The 15978-nt window shown below is 37.6% G+C and overlaps 2 protein-coding genes across 2 annotated transcripts in view; one reads left to right on the forward strand and one right to left on the reverse strand.

Annotated features, from left to right (window-relative positions):
* Nucleotides 1–980: 980 nt before the first annotated feature.
* The window catches only part of LOC120427047 (protein lin-54 homolog), a 19556-nt gene continuing 4558 nt past the window's right edge, over nucleotides 981–15978 (forward strand). The window contains exons 1-4 of the mRNA XM_052707860.1: nucleotides 981–1498; nucleotides 7788–9042; nucleotides 9105–9593; nucleotides 12531–12676. Of these exons, the coding sequence (XP_052563820.1) occupies nucleotides 1489–1498; nucleotides 7788–9042; nucleotides 9105–9593; nucleotides 12531–12676 (1900 nt within the window). The 5' untranslated portion in view covers nucleotides 981–1488. The remainder of the gene's footprint in view (nucleotides 1499–7787; nucleotides 9043–9104; nucleotides 9594–12530; nucleotides 12677–15978) is intronic.
* Nucleotides 12698–15967, reverse strand: LOC120427048 (ficolin-2-like). Its single transcript, XM_052707861.1, has 5 exons — nucleotides 14129–15967; nucleotides 13958–14065; nucleotides 13793–13906; nucleotides 13213–13737; nucleotides 12698–13145 (listed from the first exon to the last, which is right to left on the reverse strand). The coding sequence occupies exons 1-5, from the start codon at nucleotides 14254–14256 to the stop codon at nucleotides 13052–13054; spliced, it is 969 nt and encodes a 322-aa protein (XP_052563821.1). The 5' UTR covers nucleotides 14257–15967; the 3' UTR covers nucleotides 12698–13051.

The raw sequence follows: 15978 nt of genomic DNA on the forward strand, positions 1-15978 counted from the left end.
CAGTAACCCATCAACATTTTTGTTTCCAATTGTTGCCTCGCACGTGCTCACGCTTAACTTTGGCAAAATAAACACACATTACGCATATTGAGAAGAGGCGGGCGAGTTGCCATGACAGCAGCGCCGTCGGCACCGGGTGAGTGGATGCCGAAGCTAAATTGCATTTTTTGGTTCGGTTTTTGGAGGACGATGATTCGGCACTCAAGTGTCACGTCTGTTTGTCTGTCCTATGATTTTTTGAAAAAAATGTTTTTTTTTCTCCATAATCAACATTTTTTATAAAACTTATGCCGGATGCGGATGGGAAAAATTATTTCCAACAATTTGGTGTACAACTTTCCAATATTTGTTTGATTTTTTTATGAGAAAACTGTAAATTTAGAAAGAGATAGTAATTTGGACTATTCGGTAAGAAAGTCAAAAATCAATGAAAATTGTTGAATATACGTTAACACATCTGTTATCAACTATATAACTGGTTATTTCATTGATATATACGGGGAAACTCATTTTTTCATGTTCTAAAACATGTTTTTTAAAGAAAAAGTTCACAAATTTTTGCGCGCTTAATTCATTATTTTAAAGCAAAAAATTTTTCTCGTCTTTTGCAACCAGTTTCATTAAGATTGATGCAGGGAATCATGAGAAATATGCGATTTTGTTCTTCAATCCAGCAGAAAGGAATACGATTTTTGGCAAGTAACCTCATTTTGGCGCCACCTACATTTGAAACACAGTCGCGCTGCAAAACCTCAATAAAATACAAAGTCAATTTGAGCTTAGCTTATTCATTATCCGAATAAGATGTTCTGTTCGTTCTAACAACATTCTGTCGAACAATCGATGAAGTACTGTAACATAAGACCTCCACACTCAAAATATCTGTACCATCTACGTAAACTTGTTCTGTAATCATCCCACAGACTTTAATCTCCTGCCCTGGCAGCCCTGCTGCCAATAAGAAAACTGGAGCCAAAAGCTTGGCAGCTCGGCAGCACAGCACGGGCAGAAAACGAAGAAAATATAAATTTGATTTTTGAAAATTTATTTTGCTACCTTGTGCATTTTCGCCCCTTTTTGGGCTCGTTTCCGGGTGTGGTTCGGTGCGGAGTGCGCTTCCGGCGGAGGAAACGGAGGCTCGCGTGCGTTCGTGGACAATTTCCGGCGGCGTCGTTCCGCACAGAGTGACTGAAAAGTGTTGTTCGAAGTCGGGCGTGAATTTCCAGTTGGAACTTTTCGTTGGAAGTTGGAACCCGGGACGGGAGGGTTGTGTTTTTATTTTTGTGCGTGGTTTATTGGTGATTTGGCCACCTGGACAGACGGATTGCTTCCGTGGGGGAAAAGTCCGCTTCGTGGTCACTGGGAGGAGCAGCTGCCAGTTGGTGTCGATGCTTTGAAAGTGCTTCATTTGGTTTATATTTTTGAAATTTTTTTGCTGAAATTTATTTTTGGAACCGTTTTTGAACCTGTGAAACGCTCGGAACGGACATGGAAGTCGGTAAGTCACTCAAAAGAAATACAAAAATCTTTTGAAATTCAATCGATTTTGAATTTGCAACCATCGATCGATCGAAGGTTTGTTTTGAATTTGAAAATTTAAAAAAATGGACGAACAGAAATGTGTAATCGATTACAGCAGTTTGTAAAGGCAGTTGGTAAAAAGTATTTTAGGAATCGTTTTCTGTCCTGGGACGAAAAGATGGGACAATTCGATGGTGATAAAACGAGTTCAAAGGCAGCAGCAGGGGGCCACTTTTGCCACTATCATTGGCAGGTAGAATGGAGTTGTTGTTGGAGTTATAAAATTCTTGTCAGAAGATGCATAATAATGATGAGAGAACTGCTCTGAGCGTTTCACTTATGTTGAAAGGTTGACGTTGGCTAATGTACGCCTGCGTGGGAATTATGGTAGAGAATGTTATCGCGTTTGATACGCTGACGTTTGGTATCAGTTGGCATATATTTTACAGTTTGTTTGCTGCAAATTTGTCAATTCTTTATGTCCAACATAGATTCAATAAAATTAAATGTTGAAGAAAAGACAATTTTCAGAATTTGAAATTTAGAAATCGCTATAACTAGATAACTTTGTAGTTTATCAAAATTTCATAATTTACCAATTCTCTACGAAATCGGTCAATTGGGTACTAAAGCCCTATGTCAATTTTTATGTACAACGGTAAAAAACACGATTAAAAACCATTTCTGATCACTTTTTTTCATTTTAATGCAAATTTTTTTTTGACAAGACAACATTTTTTCGATGGATCAACTATGGTCCCCTTCGAACGAGCTGTCAAGTAAGAGATTTTCTGTCAAGAAGGACCGCGAGGTTAATTTTTCAAAATTGATTTAAAAATCAATTTTAGACTCTTTGTGCTCGTACAAAGGGTCATTGTACTCAGAAAAATAAGCTTTATCGCTGTAAACAATAATATCAGCAATCTAAGCTTTATTTTAGCACCAAATTCTCAGTTGACTGATATTTGTAACTGTGTGCATTTTTATTATTTTTGTTTTTCAGAAAATCTTTATCTTCAAAATGAATTCCATAATCGATTTAGTTTCTTCGGCATAGTTGTAGCTATTGATGAGAACTATTAAAAAAATGTGTACACGGATTTTTTATTGCCGATTTATTAATTATCGTTATTTCTAACATTAACTCAATTTATCATTATCAATTTATCATCATCCGTATTTTTAAATTTTGGAAATTTTATGTTTTAGAGGATTTAGTTGAAATTGTGTCAAAAATTTAAAAAAATTAGAATACAAATACAATCCAGGATCCCTGGAGATGGAGCCACACGTTGCCGTCGTTTCAGGGCTATTTGCAAAAATGGTTTCCGATGTTGATATATATCACACATTTATTTTATATTTATATACTTGTGTTGATAGAAATCACAACTTTTATACTATGTAAAATTGCAAGATATTGATTTTTTTTATTTGCATCTCAATATTCTTGTTTATAAAATCTGGTAGGTACAGGTTTAAATCTTTTTGATACATCGTTAGCTTAGGTAGAAATTCATAAAGCAAAGCAACGCTTACGCACAACAGTAAGAGAGGTCTCTTCTAGGCATTGTGGGATTATATTAAACAAGCCTTACCCGACAGACTTCGTTCTTCCTTTTTTTCGTTTGTTGACGTTTTTTTTATTTTTTGCTTATTCAGCCTCCTGTGATCAAAATATAATTTTACGTTACTTTCTCCATACAATTTGCCGATGTTCCGGAATCGGTTCCAGAGTGGCCAAAGTGTCAATTAGTTAGCGTAAGAACCTTCCTTGGGCATATACGAACCCAACGCAACAAAAAGCACCTCGATCCGACGCTCCGTATTGAACTGATTCGCGTTCGAACAAAACCGTCGAAATTTTTTATATATATAGAATAATTTAATTAATCACAAAAACAGAAGCGTGATTTTTTCTTATCTTAATGAGGGTGTTAGGTTAGGATCTGGTATTTTAATAAATAAGTTTTTTGCAAGGCACTCAGAATAGCTAGTTTTTTTGTAACTTTAGATTGTTTAATAATTCCAGGCCGACAGTTCTGTGTAAACGAGTTAAGTGATGCTATCAGAATCTCTGTATACAGTTTAAGTGATATACTAACCATTCGGAATTGTCAAAACATCCATAGAGTCTCGATCAATCAATAATGAAATGATATCGGACAAAATTCGTTAATCTGTTGAACTAACGGTTCTCGGATTATGGATGTATCGACCATTGTTGCGAATCAAGGATTTACTGGAGTTTTGACGATCAAATGGAGCCTAACATTTCAAAGGGACACAAGGGTTTTGTGAACAGGAGTTCATCTCTTTCACTCAAATGACAGTTTATATTAGGTATGATAGGGATACACTCTTGTTTTCAGAGCTTCTGTGCCCTAATGAAATGGAAGGCACGAAATAGTCTTCTTAACGAAGAGTATTCAACTTGTAAAGTATGAACTGTTCACTTATGTTTATTGGTTTTGGAAGTCAGGTTTAAAAACAAGGTAAATGAATGTTTGGCTTTGCAATTAAAATTTCGGGGATTTGAGATTCAAGTTACTTTCAGACAGTTTAGTTTAGGTTGTTGATTCAAGTTAGTTAGTTTTCCGTAAATGAATAATTGGACTTAAATGATCAGTTGAACTGGTCGGAGTGTACTATTTCATTAGCAGATCTGCTTCTAGTTGTAATGTACGACAAGACTACTGACGGACGCGACAGGATGGGGCCCAGAAAAAAGTCCTCAAGATTTATATTCCCTAGACAAGTTAGTTTTCATCTTTTGTTTTCCAGTATTTTTTAAAATTTCCTTTAAATTTGAAATATATCATAGGTTTCCTTTGTATACATCTGCGATCAGTTACATTTTCTTATTTAATTAACTCATAATTTAATTTCTCCGGCCCTTTTTACTTTGGATCATAATTTCAGATTTCCTTTATTCAGTGTTAAACTTAGATTACCGTAACTGCTCAAGTCATCCAAGTTCTTACTACTCACACCTACACTAATTTTCTTTCACCTTCCCCCTCCCCATCCCCTATATCTTCCGGTGGTGTTCATTTTGTATGCAATACTAGTTCGGCCACTACCCTTTTTTCCACAAGAAACCGGACTTGGACTGACTTGAGGCCGCGTCCCCCACCTTGCTCCGTAAAACGAAAACGAAAACGAATACAAATACAATCCAGAATCGATTATCTGAAGGCATCGAAATCTCACTTCGGATAATCGAATCACGAAAAAACATTTTGTTTGTCTAGCTGAAGTATGACCCTTAAACTACACTAAAGCCTTAAACAATACTAAACGGTGCACATCAACCAGAGCTTTTGCACCCAGATTTTGGTTACAGACATTTTAGTATCTTCAAAACTACGGGTACTTTCGAAATATTTTTTTATTCATCCCCTAAAGTACTGTCCACAAAGCAATTTCCAACTAAGTTTGATTAATTTTACAATCCCGTTATTGCAGGATTGGGTTCGTAAGTTTGACAATTTTGGAATAAGAAGACAACAACTTCCTTCGTTGCTGTGCACCCTTAAGGCCAAGATGGCGGTGACGAAACATTGAAAAAAAATGCATTTTAATATTTAATAGGCTATAAACTATTAAAATTTGACTAAAATTGTGTCGTAGAACTCGAATTAAATGTTCTAACAAGAAAAAAAGTATAAATTCTGGAGTTTTTTTTTTAAGGTTCAATAAACCAAGTTTTCAGTTTTTGCTTTTTGGGTGTTTTTCAAGGCGGTTTCAAAAACACCCAAGAAGCAAAAACTGGAAATTTGGTTTATTGGACCATAAAAAAAAACTCCAGAATTATTTTTTGATTCGTAGTTTGATTATCCGAAGTCTTAATACAAACCTTTGGATATTCGAACTTCGGATAATCGAGGCTTCGGATAATCAAGTCTGGACTGTGTACCAAAAATAAAAAATAAACAATTCAAAACATGAAAAATAAAATTTTTCAATTTAGATTTTTTTTAAATTTCCGAAGTTTAAATAGTTTAATAAGTTTAAAAATTATAAAAATAAAAAAAATCAGAGATTCAAAAAATTAAAAAATCGCAAATTATTTGAATAGTTCAGAACATTAAAAATTAAAATATTGAATAATGCTACGTTTGATTTATTTTATTTCAAGAAATAAAAAAAACTAGTTTAATTTTTTTTCAAAAAATTAAAATTTTAACTTTTTAGGTTCTACAATAAAAAATTAAAACATTCAGGAATTTATTTCTAACGTAAAATATGAATCCAAAATAACAGATTTTCTGTCGGCATTCAAGAATTAAACAATTAAAAAATTTTAAAACCAATTTTTTTTTTAAATCGGGAATTTAAGAATTTAAGAATTTAAGAATTTAAGAATTTAAGAATATAAGAATTTAAGAATTTAAGAATTTAAGAATTTAAGAATTTAAGAATTTAAGAATTTAAGAATTTAAGAATTTAAGAATTTAAATATTTAAGAATTTAAGAATTCAAGAATTTAAGAATTTAAGAATTTTAGAATTTTAAAACTTTAGAATTTTAGAATTTTAGAATTTTAGAATTTTAGAATTTTAGAATTTTAGAATTTCAGAATTTTAGAATTTTAGAATTTTAGAATTTTAGAATTTTAGAATTTTAGAATTTTAGAGCAGGCCAAGTGCGAATGATGCTGATGATACCTCTTCAGTTGACGCTCAGGCGAGGAACATCCTGGAAGGAGCGTCACTGACTACGTCCGTAGTCCTGTTAGATCATACTTGATCAAGACAGTATAGCTCTGGTTCCTTGCAAGTGTCCTATTTTCTTACCTCCACGTTGGCTTGGTTTTCATGATGACCTAGCTGGTGGCCTGTGGAAACGGATCGTAAACCTTTGACCACCGTGGGTCAAAGTCGAGACGGCTAAAAGAAAGGGGCGCGACAATGTGGGAAAGGGAAGTAATTTGTGATTGTAGACGGTATTGTTTTGATTCGCAGTATGTTGAGTCAACTGCTGTGGATGTACCTGAACGTTGCAGAACGGGGTTTCCTCTCTCCTTTCCATTTCCAGCTACCACCTATCTTCTGTTTATTTTGTTTCACTGATTTTCTAACGCGGCTCTGTTTACTATACTCCATTTGATTTCGATTTTACTCATTTGATTCTCTTATTTCTCAACGCTTTTTCACTCTATTTTACCAATTGATGCTGCTGTAGCATACTTTCTGCTTTCCCTTAATTTGGCAGCGATGTCAATTTTATTTATCATGTGCCTTTTCTTTATTTATCTATTTGAATAATTTTTCATCTGCCCTATAAATTGGCCTTAATACAATCTAAGCTTGTTTGTTACCTCTATTTATTAATTATTGTTAATTTCTTTATCTACTTCATAAATTACTACCTTTATTTTACTATTGATTCTTCAAATAGTATATTTCTTTCACTGTCCATTTTTTCAATCTTCTCCCTTTTCTTCAAACAAATGAGGTTCGAGCCCTTACTCAATTTTTGGAGTGATCAAACAATTAACACAAATATTACTATTGTACTTTTGAAAAACTTTTATAAAATGCTTAGGACCAAAATATTGTAACAAAACACCGCGACAAAAGAAATAGCAACAGATAAACATGACTCAACACTAGGAAAGATTTCAGGAGAAAACAAAACACAGTAAAATAACAACTAGTTTTTGAATTCAAACTAAAAATAAAACAGTTTTTGCTTTAATGAAAGTTGATAGGCACACTATAAATGGTTAGGCGCTTATACTTACATCAAACCCTACGTAATGTACCACCCCCGGCCGAGTTAAAATGCGTAACCGGAAAAGAAGGTGTGCATGCCTGGCACGAACACTCAAAGCGTGTTCTAGCGTGCTGCTCGTACTGACTCAGAGCAAGGGTGAGATGTAGGTGTAAGAGCAGTGCGTGTTCGTCGGGAACCTAGTGCATAAGATCGGTCAAGGCCCGTTCTTACACTGAAAATTGCGAATTGCGAATTGCGAATTGCGAATTTAGAATTTTAGAATTTTAGAATTTTAGAATTTTAGAATTTTAGAATTTTAGAATTTTAGAATTTTAGAATTTTAGAATTTTAGAATTTTAGAATTTTAGAATTTTAGAATTTTAGAATTTTAGAATTTTAGAATTTTAGAATTTTAGGATTTTAGGATTTTAGAATTTTAGAATTTTAGAATTCAAGAATTTAAGAACTTGAGAAGTTTAGAATTTAAGCTCACATTCGATAGTTTATACATATATATTTTTTTTGTTTCGCTCTCCGTCTCACAGATGACGACTTCGCCTTCGCCGACCAGCAGGTGGGCTTCGAGGAGCTGGGCATGGAAGACCTGGAAGATCTAGAGGACGGCACCACCCTGGTGGGCGCGGACGATCTGGTGGAGTATTCCGCCGGAGAAGATGACGCACCGGAAGAGCTGCTGATGGACATTGGCGTCGCCAAGGTGGAACCACTCACTGAGGAGTCCGCGATCGCACCACAATCGGTAATTACCAGTCCGAATATTACGGTGAAACGGGTCGTCAATAACAAACCGGTCACGAGCGGGACGGCCATCATGCAGAGAGTAGTTCCGAAGCAGGCGAATCTTATAAAGGTGACGAACGCCGCCGGGAAGGTTGTGTTGATGCATAAGCATACGACAACGGCTGCGGCGGTGACCTCGGCGCCGGCTCCGGTGAAGTTGCTGAACAGTACTAGGACATCTCCGGGTACGACTGCGGGCACTACGACTTCGTATCATCTGGTAAAGAGCGAAGACGGAGTTTTAAGACCCAAGTTGGCTCCTGCATCACAGACCATGATCCGGCGCGTAGTTCCAGCTGGGGAGGCCAAGCCAAAGGTGGTTTCAAAGGCGCCCACGCACGTTGTGATTCATACCAAGTCGGGGACTTCGTCCGGGACGACCACTAAGACGGTGACCGTTGCCGAAGCTCACCAGATGGGACTGCTGAACAATAATAAGGTCAAGCAGGTGATGATGGCCAAACAGACGGTCGGCGGTCAGGTTGTTTCGCGATCTCCGGTTAAGGCAGTTGCCTCCGCAAGCGGGACTTCCATGATCAGGTTAAAGCAATCTCCCGGAGCACCAACGGGAACAACACAAAAGATCATCGTCAAGGCCAATCCGGCAAAACCAGCCGCTGCAGGTCAGAAGGTCGTCATGTCGCAGAGTGCCATCCAGGCCGGGCAGCAATCGGGTCAGATTCAGGCCATCAACATCCCGGGCAAGGGCATTCAGTACGTGCGATTCTTGAACAACCAAAACTCGGGGTCTTCCCCGGCTGCCACCGCCAAGATCGCCCAGCAAAAGCTGCTTCAAATGCAGGTCAACAAAGCGGCGGCCAGCGCTCCTCCCGGGTCGAAGATCATCGTGCAGAACAACAAAACGTACGTGCTGAGCAACGGGAGCGTTACGTCCGTTCGTGCCGCCCCGAACTCGTCGCAACAGTTTCGAGCGGTCGCGTCGGGTTCGCAGCAGATTGTCCGGAAAACGATAGTTCCCGCCGGAAGGACTCCCGTAGCGTAAGTTCTACAATAAATCTATTTCCTGAACATTCAACTAACCAACTTCCTCCCTCCAACAGCACCACCATCAAGAAAGAACCCGACTCGACGCACTACATCGCGCTGGTCAAGAAAGAGGACGGCAAATCGACGGAAACCGTAACGACGCTAACCTCGGCCCAGTACAGTCAGCTTAAAACTTCGACCGTGACGCTCGCCGGGGGCACCAAAACTAAAATCGTGATGGTTCCCTCGTCGGCAACGACCACCGTCAGCAGTCAACAGCAGACGAGCTCGCTCGTAACGGTAAAGCGTGAGTCGATAAGTGGTAGTGAGGACGAAACGCGAAAAGGACCCGCCGTGGGAACGATCTTCCCTGATGAGGCGTACAAGAAGAGGCCGTGCAATTGTACAAAGTCGCAGTGTTTGAAGCTGTACTGCGATTGCTTTGCGAATGGGGAGTTTTGCTACAATTGTAATTGTAGAGATTGCTATAATAATTTGGATAACGAGGAGGAGCGGCAGAAGGCGATAAGGGCGACGTTGGAGCGGAATCCGAGCGCGTTCAAGTGAGTATGGCTTAAACTGCCCATGTTCGTATTAAGGCCCAATACGCAGCTCAAAGGCAAGGGGTTAAGAAACAGTTTTACGAACAGCAGAACAAAGGAGAGGAAGCGATTTCTTGGGGCTTTTCTTCACCCTCTCGGGTTTGCTTTCGCTGCCGCTGCTGTCCCTTTGTTTTTTTTTTTTCTTGACCGGTTCCTTCCGAAGTGCGTATATAGCTCAAGTGCGTACTCCGCTTTAAGTACGGTATGCTGATCGGAAGGAACGCGGTCAAGAAATGTTGCGTGTTCTTTTCGTGACCCCCCAAGAAAAGTTGACAGTTCGGTAAGAGCGCGATTGACGGTGTGCGCGCTTGAGGTTCTTTCGAGGAAAAAATAAAAAGATTAAAAGTATTCAAAACTTAAAATTAATTAGATTAAAAATGTTTATTTAAGAACTTTTAACAACAATTATAAACAAAATTAAGAAATCAATAAATAAAAGCAAATTTAGAAATTCTTAAATTCTAAAACAAGAAAAACTAAAATTAAAAAAATATGTAATAATGAATGAGGGAAATTAAAAAAATATATAATTATGAAATAAGAAAATTAAAAAAATAGGAAATTAGGAAACCAGGGAATTAGGAAATTTGGAAATTATGATATTAGCAAATAAGTAAAATAAAGAAAATTATGAAATTATGAAACAAGGAAATTTTGAAATTAGGAAATTAATATGTAAGGAAATTAGGATGTTAGGAAGTTAGGAAATTAGGAAATGAGGAAATTAGGAAATTAGGAAGTTAGGAAATTATGAAATTTGGAAATTAGGGAATTAGGAAATGAGGAAATTTTTAAAATTAGAAAACTAGGAATAAGGAAGTTAGGAAATTAAAATAGGATATTAGGAAGTGAGGAAGTTAGGAAATTGGGAAATTAGGATATCAGGAAACTAGGAAATTAGGAAGTTAAGAAGTTAGGAAATTAGGGAATTAGGAAGTTAGGAAACTAGGAAATTAGGTTTTTAGGAAGTTAGGAAAATAAGAAATTTTGAAATTGATATGTTAGAAAATTAAGAAGTTAGGAAATTATGAAATAAGGAAAAAATAGTAACTTCAGAAATTAGAAAATCGTGAAATTAGGAAAATAATATGTTAGGAAATTAGGATGTTAGTAAGTAAATCTTTCCCAGTTCCTGAGGGGAACACCCTTGAAGAGTATCGGGGCCGGCATTTACAAAGCGGATTCAGTGGCAGTTTCATTCTCAACTTAATGTTAACATGTTAGGGTTAATGATAACATTCCATAGGTCGCCTCCCTAAGGTGTCGTGATAAGGTCCAGTTTGTGACGATACACTACCTTCCCTTTACTAAGCAATCGATTCCAGAAGGGAAAAGATCACCAGTTGTGTTGGTCCGAGCCGGGATTTGAACCCCGATCTACCGCTTACGAGGCGGAAGCGTTACCACTGGGCTACGTGGCTCGGTCATTAGGATGTTAGGGAGTTAGGAAATTAGGAAGTTAGGAAGTTTAAGAAGGAAATTAAGAAGTTAGGAAATCAGGAAATCAGGAAATTAGGAAGTATGGAAATTAGGAAATTAGGAAATAAGGAAACTAGGATATTCGGAAACTTGGAAATTAGGAAGTTAGGAAATTTGGAAATTATTAATTGGTACAAATGTTTAATTTTTTTTCTGGAATTTTTAAATTCTTAAATTCTTAAGCATTTTATTGCTCTACCGAAATGAAACACGAGCGGAAGATCCCCATTTCAACGACTCTTCTATGCGGTTAATTTTGCGCAAGTGGCCTAGCCATTAGAGTGATGATCCAAGGATGCTCAAAATCTTTTCGATTGGGCGTAACTTTGCTTGGCATTGCTCAAGGTTAAAAAAAAAAAAAAGTTCTGAAACTTTTACTATAAATGTTATGAAAATTGTTCAATTTGAATGAACCAAAAAATCCTATTAAATCTCACAAATCAACTGTTAATTTTAAAATTATTTTTTAATTAATTTTTTTCCAAAAAATTGCTGATGTTTATAAAAAATTAAAACTAAAAATAAATAAACCTTTTGTAAATATAATTTATTTATATAAAATATTTCTTTCCATTTTTTTATTTGCTCATCCTTTTGTAATGTCCTCTCGATCGTCAAAATCTAATCAAACACGCGAAGGTTGCGCTTCGTAATCATGGCCTACTTTTAAACAAGTTAGCCGCCACCTTCAAACAGTTTTGAAAAGTGCTGCACACGGAAGTGTCACATTTTCCCCCATTTCATCGAGCCTTCCCCAAACAGCCCAACCAAAGTCAAACGGTTCACTTTCCTTCGAAACTCTATCAACGAAGCTCAGCTCAGCTGCTTGTGTTGACTTTTTTTTTTTTTCTCATAAAATTATTTTTATTAGGTCCTTTTCGGTACTGGGACCTGGTTAGGACCGAGTCGGCTTTTGTAATTACATTTGACTTAATAATTACAGAGGATCTTGTGTGTAAATGTTAGTGGGAGGGGAGCCGATTACCCGCGGCCTACTCGGGGTTAGTAGGGAAGGGATTGATGTTAAAGACAAGGCGTGGGAAGGGAAGGGGGATTGTGTAGGGGTCTTGGTTGGCTCTGCTGGCCTTTGCGTTTTGTCCTCAGCCGCAACTCGGTGTCCAGCTGCTGGGGCGTTCTTGCTTTGCTTCCGGTGCAACCAGAAACGACGGCTTTGTGTGAAGGCGAGTTATACTAACTGAAGGAAAACTAACTGAAGGAAAACTAACTGAAAGAAAAACTAAATAGATATATTGGAATCTAAGAGGAACTGATAAGCTTGTGTTGACTCTCGCGCGAGATAAATAAACGGCCAACACAGGTTTGTGCCGTCGTCGTTAGCGCAGTGTGTGCGCGGCGCTGTGACTCAATCATCACAACAAAAATCTTGACTTGTTTTCTCCTGTTTGTTTCGTTCTCCAGACCCAAAATCGGTGCAACCAGTGCGGCCGAGGACGCCACCCGGAGACACACCAAGGGCTGCAACTGCAAACGGTCCGGCTGCCTCAAGAACTACTGCGAGTGCTACGAGGCCAAGATCGCGTGTTCCGGCAACTGCAAGTGCATAGGTGAGTGTCACGCGGAACGCGAGGAGAGGTGAGGGTGGGGTTGGACGGGGCGAGGTGAGATAGTGGCTGGGTGAGTGGGCTTGTGTGCTATGGTTGCTTGGATAGAGAGGTAAGTCACGGTTTTTGATAAAGATAAAATTAAATTAACACGTGTGATAGTGCGTAGACAGAGGTTTATTAACTAACCTTGTTTGAAGTTAATGTCCGATTTAGTTACATTATTCGTCTTCAAATATTTCATAATAATTAATAAACATAAACATGTACAGCTTTTGTAGAATTTTAAATTCTAAAGAAGTTTGTTTTAAAACACATATTGTTACTGATTCCAATTGTGATTTATTTTTTCATACTTTTTGAGAGAAAATAATAAATTTAGTACTTTCTACGACGAATCATCATTCGAGTTTTACTTGCTTTGTGATGCCAATCTCTCCAAAAGATTTTACTATAATCCAGGTTTAGGTTTCTGTAAAAAAAAAACAAAAACAATGTTATTCATACATAGGAAACTTACAATAATTCCACATATTTACGTTTCATAACAAACTGAACCCTTGGAGGTAAGCCACCACCCACTAGGAAATTGCTTTACACATCGTTCCGAGTTATCCCTGTCATGGGTATAGAAGTACAAATTGTTGTGGAGGCTTAATTTGTCTGGTAATGTTCCCGAAAAGCCATGGACTGTAAGTTTGTACTGTTCGCTCTCATCAGCTACATGAAAGTGGGCATATCGAGCATATCTGTATGTTGAGTTAGTGTTCACCATCTCGATAGCCAACTCGTACTGCCCACTGGTTGTGAGCTGATGCAGCGGATCTAGACCGAGCCAGTAGTTATCCGCGTCAGGACCTCCGAATCCATTCCGATATGCAACCCAGCTACGACTGAAGCTAAGCTTACTATCGCTGCGATACTGAACCGTTAGCCAACCACCGCCCATATTCGTCATTTCGCAGTACACATTTTTGTTGAGATCAGGCAGATTGTATACACCGGATGATTTGGCAGATTCACAGGGATTATGCACGTGAGATTTGAAGTGCGGTCTGGAACATCTGTAGAAAAATAGCTTTTAATAACACAGACTAGAGAAGACAAACCAAATATTACTTTGTGTCATTGGCCAAAATGGAAACTTTTGATATTATCTTATCCTCCATCGACTTTTGATTCTGTAGCGACGTCGATCCTAGCGTTTCCAGTTTTACAATTCTCTCCAATAGTCTAGAATTAAATAGACTGAAACGTTCCCTTTTTGGATATTTTTAAACTTACTTAGAATTTGTTTCAGCAACACTTTTTCGGAAATCAACGAACCTTGCTTCCGTCAAGTTTTGATTTTTGTTCACAGTGTTAATCAAGCTTCCAAGTAAATCTGCAAATCTGTTGGATAAAAACACCTGTTTTTTTTTCTGACAAATGCTCCAATAAACATAAAATACTTACGTTATATGCAGATTCTCGAGTCGGGTCTCAATCAACTCATAACCGACAGATCTCTTGACTCGTTTCGCAGCTCCATCAGACCGGTAAACGAATGTTATCACCAAGAATAGAAAAGCTGCGATCTTCATTTTAACGTGAGTGAACGCTTACTGTTATTCATAGTAAGATCCTTTGCGTTTTATACTTGTAACATTTTTGACAGAGCTCTCGAACGTTCGGAATCTCGTCTAATAAAGCCTCTACGTAGAAATTTAATCATTTGAAATTATGTTGGCTAGGGTGACTGACTGAGCGATGATTAAAATAAAATGAAACATATTCTGATACAACTATTTACATTTTGAAAACATTTCAAACACTTTTTGAAATTTTGGACTTTTTTTAAGTCACCCTATGAGAGCAAACAAATTTGTTCCAACCCCGAAATGGGTTATCTCACGATTCGCAATTCGCAATTTTCAGTGTAAGAACGGGCCTTGACCGATCTTATGCACAAGGTTCCCAACGAACACGCACTGCCCTTACACCTACATCTCACCCTTGCTCTGAGTCAGTACGAGCAGCACGCTAGAACACGCTTTGAGTGTTCGTGCCAGGCATGCACACCTTCTTTTCCGGTTACGCATTTTAACTCGGCCGGGGGTGGTACATTACGTAGGGTTTGATGTAAGTATAAGCGCCTAACCATTTAAAGTGTGCCTAACAACTTTCATTAAAGCAAAAACTGTTTTATTTTTAGTTTGAATTCAAAAACTAGTTGTTATTTTACTGTGTTTTGTTTTCTCCTGAAATCTTTCCTAGTGTTGAGTCGTGTTTTTATGTTGCTATTTCTTTTGTCGCGGTGTTTTGTTACAATTTTGGTCCTAAGCATTTTATAAAAGTTTTTCCAAAGTACAATAGTAATATTTATGTTAATTCTTTGATCACTCCAAAAAATGAGTAAGGGCTCGAACCTCATTTGTTTGAAGAAAAGGGTAAAGATTGAAAACAATAGACAGTGAAAGAAATATACTATTTGAAGAATCAATAGTAAAAGAAAGATAGTAATTTATGAAGTAGATAAAGAAATTAACAATAATTAATAAATAGAGGTAAAAAAACAAGCTTAGATTGTATTGAGGGCAATTTATAGGCCCAAATTTGAATATTGGCCCAAAAAGAATATTGAATTATTCAAATAGACAAATAAAGAAAAGGCACATGATAAACAAAATTGACTGCCAAATTAAGGATTGATTGATTGATTGATTGATTGATTGATTGGGAAGGGGGAAAGCAGGGAAAGCAGAAAGTATGTTACAGCAGCATCAATTGGTAAAATAGAGTGAAAAAGCGTTGAGAAATAAGAGAATCAAATGAGTAAAATCGAAATCAAATGGAGTATAGTAAACAGAGCCGCGTTAGAAAATCAGTGAAACAAAATAAACAGAAGATAGGTGGTAGCTGGAAATGGAAAGGAGAGAGGAAACCCCGTTCTGCAACGTTCAGGTACATCCACAGCAGTTGACTCAACATACTGCGAATCAAAACAATACCGTCTACAATCACAAATTACTTCCCTTTCCCACATTGTCGCGCCCCTTTCTTTTAGCCGTCTCGACTTTGACCCACGGTGGTCAAAGGTTTACGATCCGTTTCCACAGGCCACCAGCTAGGTCATCATGAAAACCAAGCCAACGTGGAGGTAAGAAAATAGGACACTTGCAAGGAACCAGAGCTATACTGTCTTGATCAAGTATGATCTAACAGGACTACGGACGTAGTCAGTGACGCTCCTTCCAGGATGTTCCTCGCCTGAGCGTCAACTGAAGAGGTATCATCAGCATCATTCGCACTTGGCCTGCCGAAAT

Source organism: Culex pipiens, chromosome 2, assembly GCF_016801865.2.
Source record: "Culex pipiens pallens isolate TS chromosome 2, TS_CPP_V2, whole genome shotgun sequence".
NCBI classification, from domain to species: Eukaryota; Metazoa; Arthropoda; class Insecta; order Diptera; family Culicidae; genus Culex; species Culex pipiens.

Coding starts and splice junctions, on each gene's coding strand:
- LOC120427048 (XM_052707861.1), bottom strand. CDS start 14,256: ATGAAGATCGCAGCTTTTCTATTCTTGGTGATAACATTCGTTTACCGG. Junction 13,738..13,792: donor ATTTTGGCCAATGACACAAA/GTAATATTTGGT, acceptor ATTTTTCTACAG/ATGTTCCAGACCGCACTTCA. Junction 13,146..13,212: donor GGTTCAGTTTGTTATGAAAC/GTAAATATGTGG, acceptor TTTTTTTTACAG/AAACCTAAACCTGGATTATA.